The sequence below is a fragment of the Pantherophis guttatus genome, chromosome 2, assembly GCF_059756535.1.
Source record: "Pantherophis guttatus breed Tessera chromosome 2, ASM5975653v1, whole genome shotgun sequence".
In the NCBI taxonomy this organism is placed as follows: domain Eukaryota; kingdom Metazoa; phylum Chordata; class Lepidosauria; order Squamata; family Colubridae; genus Pantherophis; species Pantherophis guttatus.
In genome coordinates this window covers 251,140,993-251,161,021 of record NC_142064.1, presented here as the reverse complement: position 1 = coordinate 251,161,021, position 20,029 = coordinate 251,140,993, and the positions used below count along the sequence as shown (strand labels likewise).

The window sequence follows — 20,029 nt, the reverse complement described above, 5'->3', positions numbered from 1 at the left end:
CACAGCTATTGTCTGAGTTACCCTAGGACAGTGGTTCTCAACCTGTGGGTCGCGACCCCTTTGGGGGTCGAATGACCCTTTCACAGGGGTCGCCTAAGACCATTGGAAAACACATATTTTCAATGGTTTTAGGAATAATTTTATGGTTGGGGGTCACCACATGAGGAACTGTATTAAAGGGTTGCACCATTAGGAAGGTTGAGAACCACTGCCCTAGGAGATTTCCAGCTGCACCACTACCTTCTACCTAACCAAACATTTGATTACTAATTTGTCAGTTTCACTGCCTTGTTACTCTCTGCCGTAATTCACAACACATGCTAAACTGGGTTAGCTTTCTGGCTTTAGGATGCGGTGTGAATGCAACCCATTGGATTAGATTATGGTTCAGAGTCTCAGACAAATTAAGAAGCAATTCAAGACCTGAAGGAAATGTGGCATATGAACAAGTGGTTTAGTAACTAATTTGTGGTTGGTGTGTTAAAAACCCCAAACCCGATTTGATTAAGTAAATCGCGATTAGGTGAATCACGGGTAAGTGTGTTGTTTACACCAGACAGAGGAAGGTGGGTGCAATGGATCCGTTAAGTAGATACTAGGGGCTTCTGTCCTCAGCTGAGGGGGCTGGAAAAATTCCGCCAGCAGACTCGGGAAATTTAAGGCGGTTCTCCTAGAGGGTCTGTTTGTTAGGAGTGGAAGATTTCTAACACGTCGGAGTTCGGCGCTCTCTGGGTAAAGCCAAGCGGCCCCCGGAGGCTTCTACAACCATGAATGGAATTTGCAAACCCATCGGAAGGGCAGAGGGCAAACCATCTTCCGGAATAAGTTATCCCGCAGGTCGAGTCCACCCCCCCTCAAAACGCCTGAAGGCGCGAAAGAAACCCACTTACGTCCGTCTGATGGAAGAGACGCTGCTATAGATTTGCGGTGAGCCCCCCCCCTTGCAAGGAGGGCGATTTCCTAGGCAGAGGAACCCGGAGAGCCTCAGGGGAGAGAAAGGGGCCATAAACCCGCACTTGGCCGGGGATGAGGTTCAGCCACTTTACGCGGGCCACTTTGACGGAGGATTACGCGCCGGCTAATCCCTCCTCCGGGAGAGAATGCGGCGGTACCGGCTCGGTCACCCCCGCCGCTCCCCAGAGCAGGTGGAGCCCTGACACGGGGTGTGCCCGAGGAATACGCTCTCTCCAGGGGGCAGATTCCAGTGGCAGGGAGTGGCCAAGAGCAAACGGCGGCCGGGGCCGGCACGCAGCTGCGGAGGCGCGGCAGAAAAAGCCGGGAGCGCAAAGAGAGCGAGAGCAGAGCAGCTGCCGCGCAGGAAGGCGAGGAAGGCCCGCCCGCGTCTCCCAACTGGTAAGACTTGGCCGGTGCGCTAGGCGAGAAGGGAAGCTCCGGCCCCGCAGCGGCCTTGGGTCAAGGGTGGCCGCGGTGGGACCAGCGGGCTTTCTCATTAGGGGAGCCGAAAGGAGCTCCATATGGAAGCCAGGGCCAAATATCTCTGGGGAAAACGTTCCTATCGTGGAAAGTTTTATTCGACCCACAAACGAGGGGGACCGGCTGCGAATGATGCTCTTACAAGGCTTCTCCGCTCCTTCCGTGCTTTGCATTTGCTTTACACCATGAGTAAGTGCCATGCGTGATTTGGATATGCCAGATTTCCAACGGCTGCTTAGCATATTGGTGGAATATCAAGCAAAAGTGTGTCCGAGGAACATGTTTCTAGTCCTCATGTGTGCAGGGAAAGCTTTGGAAGAGAATTTCTGTTACCTAACTGAAAAGTTGGAATTGGCCTTATCCAGGCCTTGGAGGGTGAGGAAGTGGTTGCTTTTTCGTTCAGTACTTGATACCGTAAAGTCAAGCTCAATACCTACGGGTGTCTTGGACTTGGCTGTGTGGTTTTTTTCAACAGGAGAATAAAAGAGATTTACCTGTATTTGCTTTGGGGGTGGTTTTCAACTTTCTAGTCTAGCCTACATTTTAGGGATTCCGGGGAAATTTCTCCTCCGGGGATCCAGGCAAAACTAACCAGACAACCCTAGCCAAGGTCAAGCAGGTGCCGCCATCGGCTAAGACTCAGGAGAGGTAACATTCCTCAAATTAGATGCATTGGAGCTCAGGTTATTTGGAAACCCCCATCGTCTAGCAAATCCCGCGTTGGTTATAGGAGGTCTGCATAGCTTTTCAGTGCTGCAAGATTCCTGCGCACTATTTACGCTCAGAGGCACTCTTTGTCACCTACACTTTTTCATACGTTCCATACGGCAATGGTTCTCAGTCTGTGCTCTGCGGACCCTGATGTCGTCGTAGGGAGGTCTGCGAAGGCTTGAAGAAATGTTATGGTTTAAATCTTGAGTTAAGTCTTTGATGGTCCATGGCCATTGTCTTTGGCTACAAAGTAAAGGAAGATCTGTGCTGAAGAAAAGATTGAGAACCACAGCCAAACAGTATTGTACTGGATCTGGAAGCAGGATCTAAAAAATAAGGTAACCTGCTTGGGAATTTGGACTCTTAAGAAATCCCTGCAGTAGGAAGCAGTCACCTTAAGAGCACCCTTGGTCTCTGGGCGTTATGTGAATTTCATTGTATGGGTATACTGTGTATATATGTACAATGACAATAAATTATTAAATTAAGCGTTCTGTGTTTTTGACTCGCCTGTGTCCAGAGACTGGGTTGCTTCAGGTGCTAGTTTTAAAAAAGAGTTCAAGAGACAGAGACGAGCTTATTTTTGGCTTAAATCTTCCACCCTCACCCTTAAGTAATGCCCGCGAGAGCTCTATGGTAATGCCTTGTTTGTCCTGCTTCCCCTGGCATGTATTTGCCCCTGTCGAAAAACCAGTGCAGAAGAAAAATTATTCTTTGGAAGCCTTTCAAGAAAGCTCCAGGTAGCAGCTGTCGGGAGAACCAAACTCAGTGATCTGCAAAGACCAAGCAGACCAGGGACTGTAAATTTCAGGTTGCCAAGCCTGTGGAGAATTCCTGGTTGAACTTGCATTGCTGTCTTTGCCTTCCCCCCAGCCTTCACTTGACAGATGCTCCAGCTGTCCCAGGGGTTCCCTCTTGACTGAAGTGCAGATGCCTGTGTGCCTGTCTACCCAGACAGCTGACCTTCTCCGTAACCTTTGAAATAAGATGATGAGCTGTCAAGACGGTCAGTGCTCTTGCATGCCAATGGGTTATTGACCAATACTTTCAACGTGCCCAGACTTTTTGAGGCTGCCCTGGTTTGATCAAGCTGCTTGGGGAAGGTCTATATTCCCCATAGAAAATACTATTCTCTACTGTGGTAGGGCTGGGAAGGACTCCTGTCTGAAACCTGAAAAACTTCTGCCAGTGGGCACTTAGAATCAGGCAGTTTCACATGTTCCATGTTTGAATGTTTGCAAAGCTGGTGGATAAAGGGAAATTCCATTAAAGCAAAGGTGAAGAACCTACAGTCCTCCAGATGTTGCTGCCCGACACTTACAGCCTCTGTCTGCAGTACCTTGTGTTGCTGGAGGTTCTGGCTGAGAATTGGATTTCTGCAACCGCTGAAAGCCCACAATTGAATTACGGAAAATAATGGATTCAGGTTGTGGGACAGTTGGTTTCTTTATTATTTATTAACTACCTCTTTTGTTGAGGCTACATATCCCTCCGTCCTAAAGTGATAAGATCTGGACTGCCAAAATCCAGACTGCTGCTTGACGATGGCAGGGACAATCTCCTCGATGCCCTTTTTGCAGCCCAGATTGGATGGCCTTCCTTGTTCTTCTATTTATGTCTGAAAAAAATCGATCGATACTCGCAAATTTATTTATTAAACTCATACACGGTGATTCCAGGTGGTTTATAACAGTGGTCCCCAACCCCCGGTCCGCGGACCGGTGCCGGGCCGTGGAGTACCTGGCACCGGGCCGCGCAGCGGCCGGGGGACATGAACGCTGCAGCGCACGGCCCAGGAGCCTTTGCGCTGCAGCGTTCATGTCCCCTGGCCGCTTTTGCGCACTGGGCCGTGCGCAAAAGCTCCTGGGCCGTGCCCCCACCCCTGCACGCGCTCAGCGGGCCGCGGCGATAAAAAGGTTGGGGACCACTGGTTTATAACATCAAAAATTGTCAATGTAAAACCCTACCACACCTTCACAGCCTTATAGTCAAACTGGCTGCAATTTGACGCTGCCCAGCATGCCTTGCACAGTTCTATCAATCTGCTGCCTACTGAAGAAATGTTTACAGAGGAGCAAAGGGCTACTATGGTCAACTGTCAGACTTGACCCCCAACATCACTTTTGCATTTCCTAACATGGGGAGCAGCCCTATTTCTCCGTCCTTGTTACTGCTTCTCTTCTGACAGTGTCTCAAATAACTCCCTCCACACTGTCAAACTATTCACTAAGTCTGCACTACTATTAATCTTCTCATCGTTCCCACCACCCATCTCCTTCCACTTATGACTGTATGACTGTAACCAGGGTGGATTTGATTTAAATCGAGTTGATTTAAATCATGATTTAAATCATGATTTAAATCACTAGTAAAAAGACTTGATTTAAATCAACTCGATTTAAATCATAATTTTTAAAGAGCAACTGTCATCTCTGCTACTCCTTTGACCCCGCTGTTGACTCACCGATAGTCCCAGTGTTGCAGAATGTACAGCCTCATGCTACATAACTAAGCTCCATTTCATGCTGAATAAACTAAATTATTTATGTATCTTAAATAGAAAACTATCTTACGATAGATTTGTACCCCAAAAGTTTTTTATTAAAATAAATTTGATAAAAATCAAAAAAATCCGATTTAAATCAAAAAAATCCGATTTAAATAAAAAAAATCTGATTTTTTTGATTTTTTAAAAAAAATCATTGATTTTTATCCACCCTGACTGTAACCTTGTTGCTGGTATCCTTACAATTTATATTGATATTGTTTCCTGATTGCTTATTTGTAACCAATGACTATCATTACAAATAATGATAGTGTTGTACCTTATGATTCTTGATGAACGTATCTTTTATTTTATGTACACTGAGAGCGTATGCACCAAGGCAAATTCCTTGTGTGTCCAATCACACTTGGCCAATAAAAATTCCTATTCTATTCTATTCTATTCTATTCTATTCTATTCTATTCTATTCTATTCTATTCTATTCTATTCTATTCTATTCTATTCTATTCTATTCTATTCTATTCTATTCTATTCTATTCATCAAACCCTGCTCCCTGATCTTTTTAATGGGAAATGCCACAGCCGGAACCTGGAACATCTGGCACATAAGGTGTATGCTGTACTAACTGAGCAACAGTATCTCCTCCTCCTCCTCCTCCTCCTCCTCCTCCTCCTCCTCCTCCTCCTCCTCCTCCTCCTCCTCCTCCTCCGTCTGGGAGGTGGGAGCGAATTTGGCTGGCAGAAAGTTGAAGTCTGATTCCCACATTGGATCCAAAGGGTGGCCTTAGGTAATCCTTCATCTTAGCTCATTTGTTGGGTGAGGCGTTCGTTGATCATAATTAGAAGAAAAAATTATATTGTGATTGGTTTGATTATTGTTTGTGGATAATAATTGCAGGAAGAAAATAGTTGTAGGCTGTTATTGAGCCAAAATATATATCTTGGAGATCATTTAGTCCAACCCACAGCTTAGTATAGCACCTATAATGCAAAATGCAGTTTTTAAGTTTCTTCCTTTCCTGGGAAAGAAACATAGCAGCTCTTAAGCCTGTTAGATTCCTCTCTAATTGCTGTAATTATCAGGATAGTTCTCCTAATGTTTAGTCAGATGCCTCTTCAGTATTATTTCTACCAATGTCAGATAGTGAAACGCCTGCAGATTTTTCTCCCAGTTGTCCTTCAACTGGAGGGAAAAGAATTGGTTTTAAAAATTGTTTTAAAAGAGAAATGATCAGGAATGGATTGGGCTCTTCTTCCTTTTCTGTGCTACCAAAAAGGTTTTGCCCATTATTGAGTTCTGTGACCACAAGGATATATTTGAATTCATTCTGCATGATATAGCTCTGTAATATTCACGTAACCAAATTATTGATTTATAAAAGTTCTCAGAACTCGCCTGTGCAAATGTATCTCCGGGTTGGGCAAAAAACATTTTAGATGTGAGATGGTGCCCACTCATGGTGGGCAATAAAAGTAACAAGAGCCTTTTGCAGAATTGGGGTGCTCTTTTTATTTTATCACAATGGGGCCAAAGGCTGTGTCTAACTTTGCCAGAACAGTAGTCCTTGACTTACAACAGTTCCTTTAGTGACCATTCAAAGTTACAATGGCACTGAAAAAAGTGACTTATGACCATTTTTCACACTTACCTTTGTAGCATCCCCATGATCCTGTGATCAAAATTCAGATGCTTGGCAACTGGTTCATACTTATGACCATTGCTGTGTCCCAAGGTCGTGTGATCACTTTTTGCAATCTTCTGATGAGCAAAGTCATCAAATGAGGCAGCCAGATTCACTTTAACAACCGTGTCACTAACTTAACAACCTCAGTGATTCACTTAACAACCGTGGCAAGAAAGGTCGTAAAATGGGGCAAAACTCAATTAACAAATGTCTCACTTAACAAGCAAAATTTTGGGCTCAATTGTGATTGTACATTGAGGACTACCTGTATCTGTCCTGCAGCCTTCCTTGCTTTAGTTCAGCCTTGAGGAAAGATTTCAGGAGGAAATGTCTTCCTTTGGCCTTTTTACCATTAAGAAGTAGGCTGGGTTGATTGTTTACCTACCATCAAATTGTTGTTGACTCTTAGCAACCACATTAGACCTTTGTGAGGGAAAAAAAGGAACCCTGACCTTGAGAAATACAGAAAAAGCATCTACTTCACCCTACAGATCGAATGGAGAAATTTGGAAAGGTTATTTAAGCCTAGCTCTAATTTCTCCCCTTTGTTATTTTCTTTTACTTTATTTTCTAATTTACTGGAGCTCTCCATCTCATTTTCTCCTTAACTTTCTCTTAAAATAGCCAGTCCTCTCAAATATTCCTCATCATTCAGGATTAAACATTAAACGTTACTGAAATAAACGTGTTCATCTCAGAGATGGACTATCGTTTTGAGAGCGTAACACACATTTTTGTTGTTTAACATAATAGTGGAGTAGCGGAGCTATTGGGAAAGGTAGGGTACTTGACCTATATCCCTATTTTCTTTTAAAGGGGGGTATTTTTGAAGGCCAAGCCCATTCCTTTTTATTCATGTCCCACCCTAAATCAACATGGAATAATTCCAGCATTGTTCATGTTGTTGCCAAGCAAGAGGTCTTGCCAGACATATCCGAGGGATTGGGATGGTCATTTATTTATATCTCACATTTATTATTATTATAAATAATTTATTATTATAATAAATAATTAGAATGATGAAGATAACTAATACTCCCCCTTCCTCTTATTTTCTCCACAACAACAACCCTGTGAAGTCAGTTGGGCTGAGAGAGAGTAACTGGCCTGAAGTCTCCCAGCCAGCTTTCATACTTAACTTGGGACTAGAACTCACAGTCTCCTGGTTTCTAGCCTGGTGCCTTAACTACTAGAGCCTGGTGGCCCACGGGCCGGATGCGTCATGCGCAGGCCACACCCAGCCCAGTTCCGCGAAGGGGAAAACCGTCGTGATACATCACATGACGGCAATGTGACACCGTGAGTTTGACACCCGTGCACTAGACTAATAATGGCTTTGCTGCCCCTGTGTTATACTGTAGGAAGTTAGCACCCACCCCTCTCCTGGAAGAATGAAATATTTTAGGAATTATTAAAAAGGCAGAATATTATGTTTCCCTGTATGAGAAATGGAGAAGCATGTTTTTAAAGACAAAGCAGCTCCCACCTTCCTGCCCCCATCCTTTTGTTAATGGGCCAGAGGCAGAATCTTAATCTTTGTCAATGGACCTCATCTGCAAGACAATGGGACCCATCTAGCAACAGAAACCCACCACATGGCACCTGAAGATTACATCAGCCAGCAAGGCTAGCTAAGACCTGCACCCCCTGGAAGTCTGACAACCAATCAGGATACTCTTTCTGGGCCCCAGGAAGTTCAAAGCCAGAGAGAGCATAAAACCCGAAAACTCATTGTATCTACCCTTTTTCTGTTCAGGAACTCAAGCCATGTGATCCTGTCCACCCTTAAACCATCTTTCCAAGCGGTCTCCATGTTTCCAATGTCTTTTTCCCCACTTGGAGCAGAACCCAGAAGGATATTCCTTCCTACAATACTAAGGTGGGACCAGGCATTTTTGCTTGCGCAAGATAATGATACCATTGGAGAATGTCTCCATACTCAGTCCCCATTCATGCCAAGTTATACCAGAAACATCCCTCTGCAAGCAATAAAATTAGCTTTCCCAAATGAAATCTAAACTGAGAGGATACAGAGTCCAACAATCGTATTTCCCATGCATTCTTATCGCCTTGTTGTCATTCCTCTTTTGTTGCTACATATATGCAGATGGTTGACCATTGACTAGAATGACTTGCAGACATTTTTTTTTTTTTACAGCCCGCATGTTCTCCAGGTTGTCTTGGAACTGAATCTGTGAGTGGGCATTTTGTCTGTCTCTCTCTCACATCCCTGGATGTTGTACGGCTGCGCAACCCATAACCTCCCACTTTACATTTAGCACCAGTGAAGACTATTTTGCATTGCTGAGGAAACTTTTTCATGGAGGATTTTTTTTCCTCCTCATCCAATGCAGATAAAGATCTCTCTACATTGCCTTTTGACCTTGCAGCCTCTCTCCAAAAGTAATCCAGAAGATACAAGCAAGTTGTGCTTTCCTCTTAAGATTCCCCTTTCTGGATTGGGACGCCTTGCGCACAGTCACCCATGCTCTTGTCATTTCCCTTCTGGACTATTGCAATGCTCTCTACATGGGGCTCCCCTTGAGAAGCACCCGGAGGCTCCAACTGGTCCAGAATGAGGCTGCACGAGTGATAATGGGGGCAACTCGTCACTCCCATGTAACACCTCTCTTGCGCGAGCTGCACTGGCTCCCGGTGGTCTTCTGGGTGCGTTTCAAGGTGTTGGTTACTACCTTTAGAGCGCTTCATGGCTTAGGACCTGGATATTTACAGGACTGCCTGCTGCCACTGACTGCCTCCCACCGACCAATACGCTCCCACAGAGAGGGCCTCCTCAGGGTGCCGTCGGCCAAACAATGTCGACTGACGACTCCCAGGGGGAGAGCCTTCTCTGTGGGGGCTCCTGCCCTATGGAACGAATTGCCCCCAGATATACGAAGGATCCCCGACCTCCGTGCCTTCCATTGTGCGCTGAAGACCCTGTTATTCCAGCAAGCCAGTCTGATGGGACAATAATTTTAATCGGGTTTTAAATATGGGTTTTTAACATGGTTTTATAAGGGTTGTAGAATGGGAATTTTAAATTCGGTCAAAAATTGAATTATTTTAATATGGTTTTTAAATTTGTCTTGTATATTGTTTTATTATGGCTGTTCACCGCCCTGAGTCGTTCGGGAGAAGGGCGATATAAAAATATAATCAAATCAAATCAAATCAAGATGCGTATGTGTGATTTGAGAACCTGACTGCTGTAAATATCAACTCATACAATTTCATTGAAATGTCCCTTATTTCTCAGTTATACCACATTTGTCACACAGTTGAGAAGTTAGTTGCTGAATGAAAGATAATTCATGGAGCAGTTTCTCTAATCACCTGTATTCGGGTTTCCCTTATTCTTTTCCACTGGAGATGCCACAAAGTATACTTTCTTAATTTAGATCATTTTCTAAATCCTTTAGATCAGGGGTGTCAAACTCAAGGCCCGCGGGCTGAATCTGGCCCGCAGGGGCTTAGATCTGGCCTGAGGGGCCGTCCTGGAAACAGCAAAGGACTGGTCTGTGGGGCCTTTGCCAGCTAAAATGGAGTTCAAAAAGGCCACAACGACCTCCTGCAGCTCTCTGACAGTGAAAATGGAGCTCATATGCACCCCTTGGGCTCCGTTTTTGCTGGCAGAAGGCTGCAGGAGGCCATTGTGGCCGAAAACGAGTGACGTCGAGCTGGCTATGCCCACCCTGGCCCCATGAGGTCAAACACAATCCTGATGCGGCCCTCAGTGAAATCGAGTTTGACACCCCTGCTTTAGATCTTCTTCAAAGGATGAGGCCACAAAAGCAATGAAAGGTTTAGGGCTAGGAAAAAGAAAGACTTGGATAACATTAGGAGAACTGCTAAGGATGGAGATCAGTATTTCTCAATCTCAGCAACTTTTAAGGTGTGTGGACTTCAATTCCCAGAATTCCCTAGCCAGCAGCTTCTACCATGAGGAGAAGTGGGATGAGAAAAGCAGGTATAGCTGGCATTTAAGATCAGGGTCAGCAAAGTGTCTTTGGACTATGATAACAAAGAGAGCCAATTTGGTGTAGTAATTAAGGGCACTGGGCTAGAAACAAAGAGACCATGAGTTCTAGTCTAATCTTGGACATGAAGCCAGCTGTTGATTTGGGGCAGGGGTCTCCCACCTTGGCAACTTTAAGACTTGTGGACTTCAGCAAAGCTGGCTGAGGAACTCTGGGAGTTGAAGTCCACAAGTCTTAAAGTTGCCAAGGTGGGAGACCCCTGATTTGGGGTTTCTCTCTCTCTCTCTCTCTCTGTCCTAAATGAGAGCAATGGCAAACAACTTTCAAAAATATTATCAAGAAAAGAGTATGAACTTGTTCAGATGGTCATTAGAATCAAGACTGACTTGAAGCACACATATTAATAAAGATCTGAAGTATAGTAGTTGAGATGCTGAGGATAAACCTTTGCTGCAATTAAAAAGTCAGCAGAAGGCTTTTGATCCATTTCACCTGTCATTTTGTAGACAGAGCCTTTGGTGATTAAGTCTGGGCGTTAACCAAGCATTATGAATTCAAAGCCTTCGTGGCAAGAAACATAACATCTATCACAAAAGCTGCATGTACAAAAGAAAAAGGAAAAAAACACCCATGTCTTCCACTGGACGGGGCTGTGCTGTTTGAAAGCGGCTGTGATTTGCAATTCTTCTCCTGTTTTAGTATCTTATCTTGGTATTGCAGGCAAACTGGAGTACCTCCCTTTGAATCTACTTGACAAAAGGTGTCCCTGCTCCTGGTACATTGTGGTTTGGGAGCATGTTATCATCAGTGCTGACCTTTTGTCCTCTTTTTGTTGTTCTCAGAATTGTCAACTCATTTCCCGGCCAATTCCTCTGAAGTTTGTCGAATGGAAGAGTGGACTATTGAAGCATGACACCTGAGTCCTTCAGCTTTTGGTCTTTCAGGGTTTGGGCCTGCCAGTGACACCATGGCGCACCACAATGTCGGTTTCCAACCTGAATCCTCAGTCCCACGTTCGGATTCCAAGGAAGAAGCCGTGAATGACAAGGAAGAAGCGGCCAGTGCTGAGCCCAGCCCTTTGGACTGCGTTATCTGCTTCACCCCTTATGACCAGCTCTTTAAACTGCCAAAGGAGCTGAGCTGCAGTCACATCTTCTGCCTGGAGTGCCTGGCCCGCATCAATGTCTCCTCAGAAGACGTCAATGCCATCACCTGCCCCATCTGCCGGGCACCCACTGTCTTGCCTCCCCGCAAGGGCCTGCCGGGGCTTCCCACCCGCCGTGACTTGCTGGAGCAGCTCACCGCAATGCCGGTGCCCCCTGGCTCAGTGCGCTTTGATCGTCGGCGGGGTTTGCTCTACTTGCCAGCGGGGAATAAAAGCGGGCCTCAAGTTGGATCGAAGCCGGGACCTCTGCTCAACACTGTCAGTTTGAGTGTTGATGTCGGGAGGCCTCCACCCCCAGGATCAGCCCGAAGACTGGCCGTATCGGGTTGGCCATTCTATGCCGCTCTGTCGGTCGCATTGCTCGTCACTATCGCCTTGATAGTCTGTGGCATCTACATCTTCATGATGCCTTCTATGTACATTTCAGTGGGAGGATTTCACAAAGGGAATCACAGCTTAGGCCTTGGGGGAAACCACTCTAATCCAATAAGTCCTTCCCCAACCTAACGCTAAGTGATGGGCTTCCTGCCCTTCCTGCATCCACTTGTTATGATTGTGCTGCTGGTAGTTTCAGATTCTCCAGAAACACCCTGGCCGCCTCCAGTTGCCTGCGTAGGATGAATGGGAAAATAAAGCTTAACTCTTGTCTGCTAATCCTTTTCATCTCTGGAGGCTGTGGCACCACCAGCACTTTATTGGTGAATCACTCTTTGGACTTCTACTGGCACTTTCTCTCGCAGCCACCAACCTGCGGATCATCTTTAGATGAGTTTCCCCTTTGCTGTTTTATTGCCCACAGGAACAGGCTGGTGGAAAAACAGAGCAAGTTATAACTTCTTGGTGGAAGGGAGACATTAATCCACCTTAATTGGTACCTTGGCAGAGACACACCATGCTGTTAAAATATTGCCAACCTTCCTTATCCTGGTGCCCTTCAGACATGATAGTTCATTATTTCCAACCCCTCCAGGATGTTGTAGTCAGATGTCAGATGGTGCCAGGCTGGAGACTTATCACTCCAGATGAGGGGAACAACATTTCAGGTGCCCAAGCCACTGCCAGCTTGAAACTCTTTTCTCCAATCAGAAATTTACTACAGGACAGAATATGATGGGGTAAAACTCTTAGAAACTGTGCTTGGGAAGAAGCAAATGAGGATGTTTCCATTGGCCTTTTTTCCTGAACAGCTGGGGGAATCTCCTCAGTGGATCTGTTTCATAAATGGCTCTGGCACATGATCACTTCCAGGGATTGAGGTTTCTTTGGCAAAGGGAGCTGCACTTTCACTGTTCTTGGTGTTTCTTTTTTGCTATCTATCCTCTCCTCCTGGGCCCAGGCTACATTACTCACAGGAGCAGCTTGGCAGACTAATCCACAGTGTGGGGTTCAATCATGGGCACCTTGCCAAAGATACCAAGGTGAGATTAATGGTTGATGCTGCTCTGGAGTTCTGGTCAGCATGAATATAGATGTCAAGTCTTGTGAAAGTACAACAGCTTAATGAAGGATTGTGGGGGTATCACTTCCAGCTTATTGCTTGTTTTGCTACTTCGTTTTTCTCTCCTCTTCTGTGGCCTGAATAGTTGCATGGAAAGCAGGAATCCAAAATGCCAAGGTTTTCCTAACATCAAACATGTAGTGAAGCGAGTGGCCTTTACCTGCGCTGAGATACTTGCTGTGAGTCCATAAAGGCCCAAGACTGGGATTTAGGAAGGAGAGATGGGGGTGGAACAGACCTGCACAAAGGCAGCCTGTGGTAGAAGCTTGGAGATTTTATCTCCAGCTCAGAGTTGTATTTTTTTTTAGTGGATTGTGGTTATTAATTGGCTGGGGGGAAAAACCATCTGGCTTTGTGTCTGTGGTTTAATAGCAGCAGAAAATGCACAGATCAGCAGATAAAGTGAGAAGCAGTTACGGGCAATTAATGCAGGTCAAATTACTCTGAAACACAAGAGGACGGATTGGTTAGGCAAGGAAGAATGCCAGTAAAATTCTGCACTCTTCAGGTTTTGTGCCTTAGAAATTACTCTTTGTTTTTGTTTCTGTTGTTGTTGGCCACTTCTGTAGCAGGGTCACCTCATTCTTGGATATGCCCCAAAGCCGTTTCACCATCCTGTATAGGAAATCTGTACTATTGGGGGATGCTTATTTGTAAAAATATTGGCCAGCTGCTTTGAACTTGAAACTTGTGATATGGAAATTTAGAACTGAAGTCCAAAAGCCTAGAACTCTATGCCCATTGCCCCAAGAAGTTTAATCTTCTTAAATGTTTTGTCTGCAATCACAAATAACCATTAAAAGACTTTCACAGATTTCTTAAGCATGTCTTGGGAACTTATTCTGGGTTCATAACATGTATTTTTTTTCTCTTTATGGTTGGCTATGAACTGAGCAAACTCATCTCCAATCATTCATCACCTGGGCCTGACACCTGAAGTTCAACCAAATTATTGGCATTTGTATCTTGATTAATGGATCATTGCAATTGAGAGATCTATATGGGTATCTTCCTTAGGTAGCTTTTTATTTTTCCTTTGCCGTGTGCCTCAAGCAAATTATTCTTTTCAGCAATCTAATCATTATAACTTCTAAGGTCACAAATAGATGCAAGATATACATAATACAGCAGTGTTTTGTAATCTTAAAAGGCTTTAAAATCTGTGAACTTCTAATTTCAAAACTCGGGGAATTGAAATCCACACACCGATCCAACCTTGATAACTTTAAAATTATCAAGGTTGAGAAAACACTGCAGTAGAGAACACCAAAATTAGCAAGCTAGGCTCTCGGTCTGCTTGTGGAGGCTATTTAGCTATTTGTGTGTGTGTGTGTATATATATACTTGACTGCATTTATTAAAATGCTGATTCATGCATACACGGGCAAATGCAAAACAATGCCTTAGAGCAGGGGTGTCAAACTCGATTTCATTGAGGACCGCATCGGGGTTGTGTTTGACCTCGGGGGGCCGGGATGGGTGTGGCCAGGGTGAGCATGGCCAGTTTGACATCACTTGTGTTGGGGGACGCCTGTGGTGGCCCGAGCGCTCTGCCAGAGAAAATGGGCTCCTGAGCTCCGTTTTAGGCTGTAATGGCCTCCTGCAACCCTCTGCAGCTCTGTTTTCGCTGGCAGAAGGTTGCAGAAGGCCGTTGCGGCCGAAAATGGAGCCTAGGAGGGCCGTGTGTGGCCCTCCCAAGCTCCGTTTTTGCTGACAGAGGCACCATGGACCAGTCCTTCATTGTTTCCAGGGCGGGCCGGATCTAAGCACCCAGCGGGCCAGATCCAGCCCACGGGCCTTGAGTTTGACACCCCTGCCTTAGAGGATAGGACCCAGAATGTTGTTATGGAGGAAGACCCAATTACCCTGTACCTCGAAATCTTGTATATAAATCTGTATTGAGAGCCAATTTGGCCTAGTGATTAAAGTGCCAGCCTAGAAATCAGGAGGTTATGAGTTCTAGTCCTCCCTTGGGCCTGAAAACCGACTGGGTGACTTTGGGCCAGTCACTCTCTCTTAGCCTAACCCATCTCACAGGGTTGTTGTTTGGGGGGAAAATAGGAGCAAGGAATATTGCTGCCTTGAGTTATTTAACAATAATGGGACAAAAATCTAATTAAAAAAATACCTCAACCACTACAAATGGGACCTTCTAAGAGTCCTTTCTTTAATGGGGAAGAAGCTGCTCATTTTGGATAAGCAGGAAATTGAGGTAATATTAGCTCCTGGTAGTTTCTAATCTATTTTTCTGGTTGCCCTCTATCTAAGGAGTTAAAATAATTGTCTAATGTCAGTTAAATTTTACGTTGAATCTCTAGAGATCTATATCTGCAGTATATAAAAGAATGGACTAATTCTTTGTATAATTTCTAACTATGCTGATGAACAGTCCTGGCACAGTTTTGGCAGCAACAGAGCAAGCTTGCTGGCCAGTGCTGCTCATATGACCTCCATCAATCTCTTTACTATTATGCCATTTTCCATAGCTGTTTTAACTCCAGGAGCTGGGCATTATGAGATAAATGATCTCCTTCGCCTTAGGGCTACTGGGCTAATTCATCTGTTCATTCATCGGCAAAGATTAAGGCTGTATTTTAAAAGAGGCTTTTCAGACTAGTCTAGCCACACTCCTTAGCTTCCTTGGCTCTGCTGCACCAACAAAGCTTTCCAAAACACACATACAACACACCCTCCCAGTCAGGTATTAGTGGCACTGAACAGCTTTTCTTTTAAAGTAGTAAGAACAGTTTGGAAACAGCCCAAGTATACCTGCTTTCTCAAGCACATTGTTTTTACAAGCCTGCGGAAGCAGCCAATTACAGTTGGCATTAACTGGCTATGTTTTTTTAATCAACTTTAAAAGCCCACTAGAAGGGTTTTTTCTCTCTCTCTACTTTCTTATGAACTGATTTATAAGAGGAGCCTAGTGAACTCAGTGAAACTTACTTCAGGGCCAAACAGCTTGCCCTTCCCTCATTCCCAATAAGTACGGTTAACAGTCAAAGCTGGTGCAAGTTTATAAACCAAAACATTTAGATGGTGCTAGGTTGCTAGATTGAGATGCTCTGGAGTAACATGCGTTGATTTCCTATACATGCAGTCAAGTGTGTCCTGACACCACAATAGAGGCCCAAAATTTCCATTGCTAAGCCAAGACAGTTAAGTGAATTTTGAATTTTGCCTCATTTGCCACAGTTAAGTAAAATCACTGTAGTTAGTAACATGGTTGTTAAGTGAATTTGGCTTCCCCGTTGACTTTGCTTGTCAAAAAGTCGCAAAAGGGGATCGCATGTCCCTGGGACATTGCCAACAGTCAAAAGTGTGAAAAATGGTCAAAAGTCACTTTTCCAGTGCTGTTGCAACTTCAAATGGTCACTAAACAAATGGTTGTAAGTCAAGGAGTACCTGTGTAAGAGAATGAACAGGTTGTACCTATACGTTATGGGGGAAACATATATGGCACCAAAAATGTGGCGCAGTGGTTAGGGTGCAGTACTGCAGCTACTTCAGCTGACTGCTAGTTCAGCAGATCAGTGGATCAAATCTCACCGGCTCAAGGTTGACTCAGCCTTCCATCCTTCCGAGGTGGGTAAAATGAGGACCCAGATTGTTGGGGGCAATATGCTATTTAGTATACTGTCTTTGGTGTAAGCTGCCCAGAGTCCTCGGAGAGTGGGCGGCATAGAAATATGAATAATGATAATAATAATAAATAAAATAATAAAACACTTTCATGAAAGAGAATTCCCTTTGCTCCATTCCGTGTTACTTTGTGTAGGGCTCATGTCACTGGATGTAGAACAAAACCACAAAATTGAAGACATTCATACTGTCCACAGATGACACACAGACATGTATTTCATATGGTATAATTTTACTAAAGAACATCTGTATACTGGTGGAAAAGTCTGGCAGGCATCTGGGCTCCCCTCACCATCCTAGGCAGCACCCATTCACTTTCCTATATCTGCTGGGATAATAAAGTGCTCCAAATGGGAAAAGCATGGGGAGGACCTGGCACACGTGTGTGCATTCTGCATGCAGAGGTGCATACATTCGTCAGACCGTTGGGCCCAGTTCCCTAATGTTCATCAGCAACCTAGCCAATCCTTGACTTCACTGTAGCTCCAGCACCCTACATTCCTTGTTTAGGTGAACTAAAATGAAGGCAATAACGGCAATTAAATATGGTCTAGAAATTCTCCATGGCCCAGTGTCAAAAGGAGGACACACTTCCAAGCAGGGGCAGGCGTTGCTGAGTGAGAACTGCAACATTTGTAGAAACGACTCCAAGCTAACCTTCTCACATCAGGCAATGCCCATCCCATCCCCTCATATCCAAGGAACAGTGCTTGCTTTCTTAAGAACTCTGCTACAAGGTGTATCTCGTGGTTAATTAATTACCATCTGGACAAGGAAGTCACCTGATAGGTTCCCTCTCCTGTCCCTAGCAATAGCCTATACCTCTGAATAAGGGCTCCACCTTCACCTTTACAATTTTTCCCTTTGACTTTAAACCTTCACCTCCATCATTGCATCACTCTTCACCTTTACATAGATGTGGCCCACCTGGGACTCCGCTCTGTCCCATGATTGTACAGGAATGATGGCTATCGTCAGAGCCAGCCAGGTTGCGCCTTTGTGCGGTTGCTTGTATTGGCAGCCAGAATCAGATTGGGAAACTTAAGTTAAGTGCTTTTGATAACGAACGTACATAATGCATTCCAGTCCAACGGTAGGCAACTCTTTGGGGTTACATGAAACAGATTTTTTTTTCATGCCAAAATGCTTAGAAGACTCAATTGTCTGCTGCAGGAAAACTGTGCTACAGACCGGCTTGCAATAAATAGACCCTTTTGCAAACGATCAGGTTGCAGCGAAAACGGGAAAAAATGTCCTCGTTGTTGTAAAGAAGACCCTTGTGAATTATGGTATGACTATCAGTAACGCAATACAACTGCCACATCACAACTCAACTGTATACAAAATTGGTGTCCCTGAATGCTGTATCTACTGGTATCTGTATCTACTGGTATCTGTCTCTAGGTAAGTTTACAGAGGAGCAAAAACTACATCAGTTTTCAGTGCTCCTTTCAGTCTGAATTTCTTCTCGCTCGTATTCCTGCAAGCATCCAAGGCATGCAGACTGAGAGTTTGAGTTTACAACAACCATATTTCCAGCTGCTCCCTTCCCGAGTAGTGACACTTGAAGAGTGGTGAGATGTGGAAGTGGGGGTGGGAAGTGTAGATGTGGGTATCCTTGGGATTCCCTACTTTTAAAATAAATCTCCAGATTTTCCACTTGGATTCCAGGCTCCAGGGGTAGCAGATGGACAGACACAAAGATATTTTACAAAGACTAGGGATTATGATTCCTTTTCCTTTCTTTTTTTTGGGGGGGGGGGAAAGCCCCTTCCCAGCCAGCTGTACAGAGTCCCCACCCATCAGATGCCCATTCCCCCAGCTACCCAAACAAAGCTCCACTCTCCCTTTCTCCAGATGTCTGTAAGGTCCTTCACTTGTAGAGCAGGTGGACACGGCTCCCATCACAGTTGTTGCGTCCCAGCTTGTCAGCCTGCTCAGCCACCAGGCAGCGGACGAGAGGCAAGCTGGGCTGGTAAAGGTTGGGGCCAGTGGCTGCTGAAGCTGAAGCCGAGTTGTTGAAATGGTTGTCAGCTGCACAGTTGGAGGAGCGCCGCCGGGAACGCAGTTGCTGCCGCTCTTTCAGCTGTTGCTGGAGCTCTGAGACACGCTCTTCTTTCTGTCGGGGAGGAAGGAGCAGGGGTGGGTTGCTGGCGGTTTGTAAGAACCTCTAGCTAAGATTCTGTGCAGTTTGGAGAACCCCCAAATCCCACTCCTGGCTGGCCCTGTCCACCCCTCCCCTCCCCTCCCTTCCCAGGAGTCCCCATGCAGCCCATTTTGGATGCAGGTAAGTGCAGGGTGTGCGTGGAGGCTCGGGGAGGCTGAAAAATGGGTCTACTGGAAGTTCAGAAAGGCCAGAAATGGGCCTGTTTCCAGCCTCCAGAAGTCCTCCGGAGCCTGGGGAGGCCATTTGCACCCTCCTGGAGGTTCAAGGAAAGCCTCCTGAGCCTGGGGAGGGCAAAAACGCCCCTCCCCCCCCACCATGGTGCAGGAGGCTGACTAGGCCATGCCCAACATGGCCACGCCCACTCAGCAACCGGGCAGAGAAACCCTTGCTAAAATTTTTGAAACCCATCCCCGGGAAGGAGGAAGGGAGGAGTCTATGAAGCAACGGGTCAAGACCCCCAGCATCCTGGTGGAAGGGATGGAAGTTGGCACAGGAGGACTTGATCATGTGCCATCAAGTTGGTGTTGACTCTAAATGACCACATAATAGATTTTTCTCCAGGATCTGCTCTCAACTTGGTCCTTTAGATACTAGGAGGAGGAGGCAGCTGCAATCCTCCCCACACAAAAGGACCACCCCAAAACCTAAAACTCACTTCCAAGGAGGCTGCCCAGCAATCAAAAGGGAGCTCAGTTCTCCTACTGTTTTATACTCTCAGTTCTGTAGACTTCTAAAATAGTATATTCTAAGAAGAGTGTGGAAGGTGCTCATGAATAGTAAGCAGTGTTGTGCCACATTCTTAGTCTTTACAGGTGGCCGATTTGCACCTCCAAGGTTGGCATTCTCCATCAATGATCACTGGAAACATTCACAATGGCGTTTCCCACAATTTTGAGGAAAGAAACTGCCCCAAAGTCAGGTAGAAAGAAATCCCATGCCATCTCCCATCATGGCTTTGTTCTCTGCCCCACGTTTTCTCCCTCTGGATCCAAGAAAGTCCCTACTGTGCATTACAAGCTTTTCAGTGGTGGGTTTCAAAAAGTTTTACTACTGGTTCTGTGGGTGTGGCTTGGTGGGTGTGGCATGGCGGGTGTGGCATGGCATGGCTTGGTGGGCGTGGCAGGGGAAGGATACTGCAAAATCTCCATTCCCTCCCCAATCCAGGGAAGGATAGTGCAAAATCCCCATTTCTTCCCAATCAGCTGGGAGTTGAAAGGCAGAGAATAGATGGGGGCGGTGCT

The 20,029-nt window shown here is 45.5% G+C and overlaps 2 protein-coding genes across 3 annotated transcripts in view; one reads left to right on the top strand and one right to left on the bottom strand.

Annotated features, from left to right (window-relative positions):
- The first annotated feature begins 840 nt into the window (after positions 1 to 840).
- Positions 841 to 13,801, top strand: RNF225 (ring finger protein 225). The gene is made up of 2 exons (XM_034431789.2): positions 841 to 1,353; positions 11,159 to 13,801. The coding sequence occupies exon 2, from the start codon at positions 11,284 to 11,286 to the stop codon at positions 11,986 to 11,988; it is 705 nt and encodes a 234-aa protein (XP_034287680.2). The 5' UTR covers positions 841 to 1,353; positions 11,159 to 11,283; the 3' UTR covers positions 11,989 to 13,801.
- A 3,035-nt stretch (positions 13,802 to 16,836) lies between these two features.
- GABBR1 (gamma-aminobutyric acid type B receptor subunit 1) overlaps positions 16,837 to 20,029 on the bottom strand; it is a 200,383-nt gene continuing 197,190 nt past the window's right edge. For both annotated transcript variants that reach the window (XM_034431779.3, XM_087883827.1), the window contains exon 24: positions 16,837 to 18,740. In XM_034431779.3, the coding sequence (XP_034287670.1) occupies positions 18,495 to 18,740 (246 nt within the window). In that variant the 3' untranslated portion in view covers positions 16,837 to 18,494. The remainder of the gene's footprint in view (positions 18,741 to 20,029) is intronic.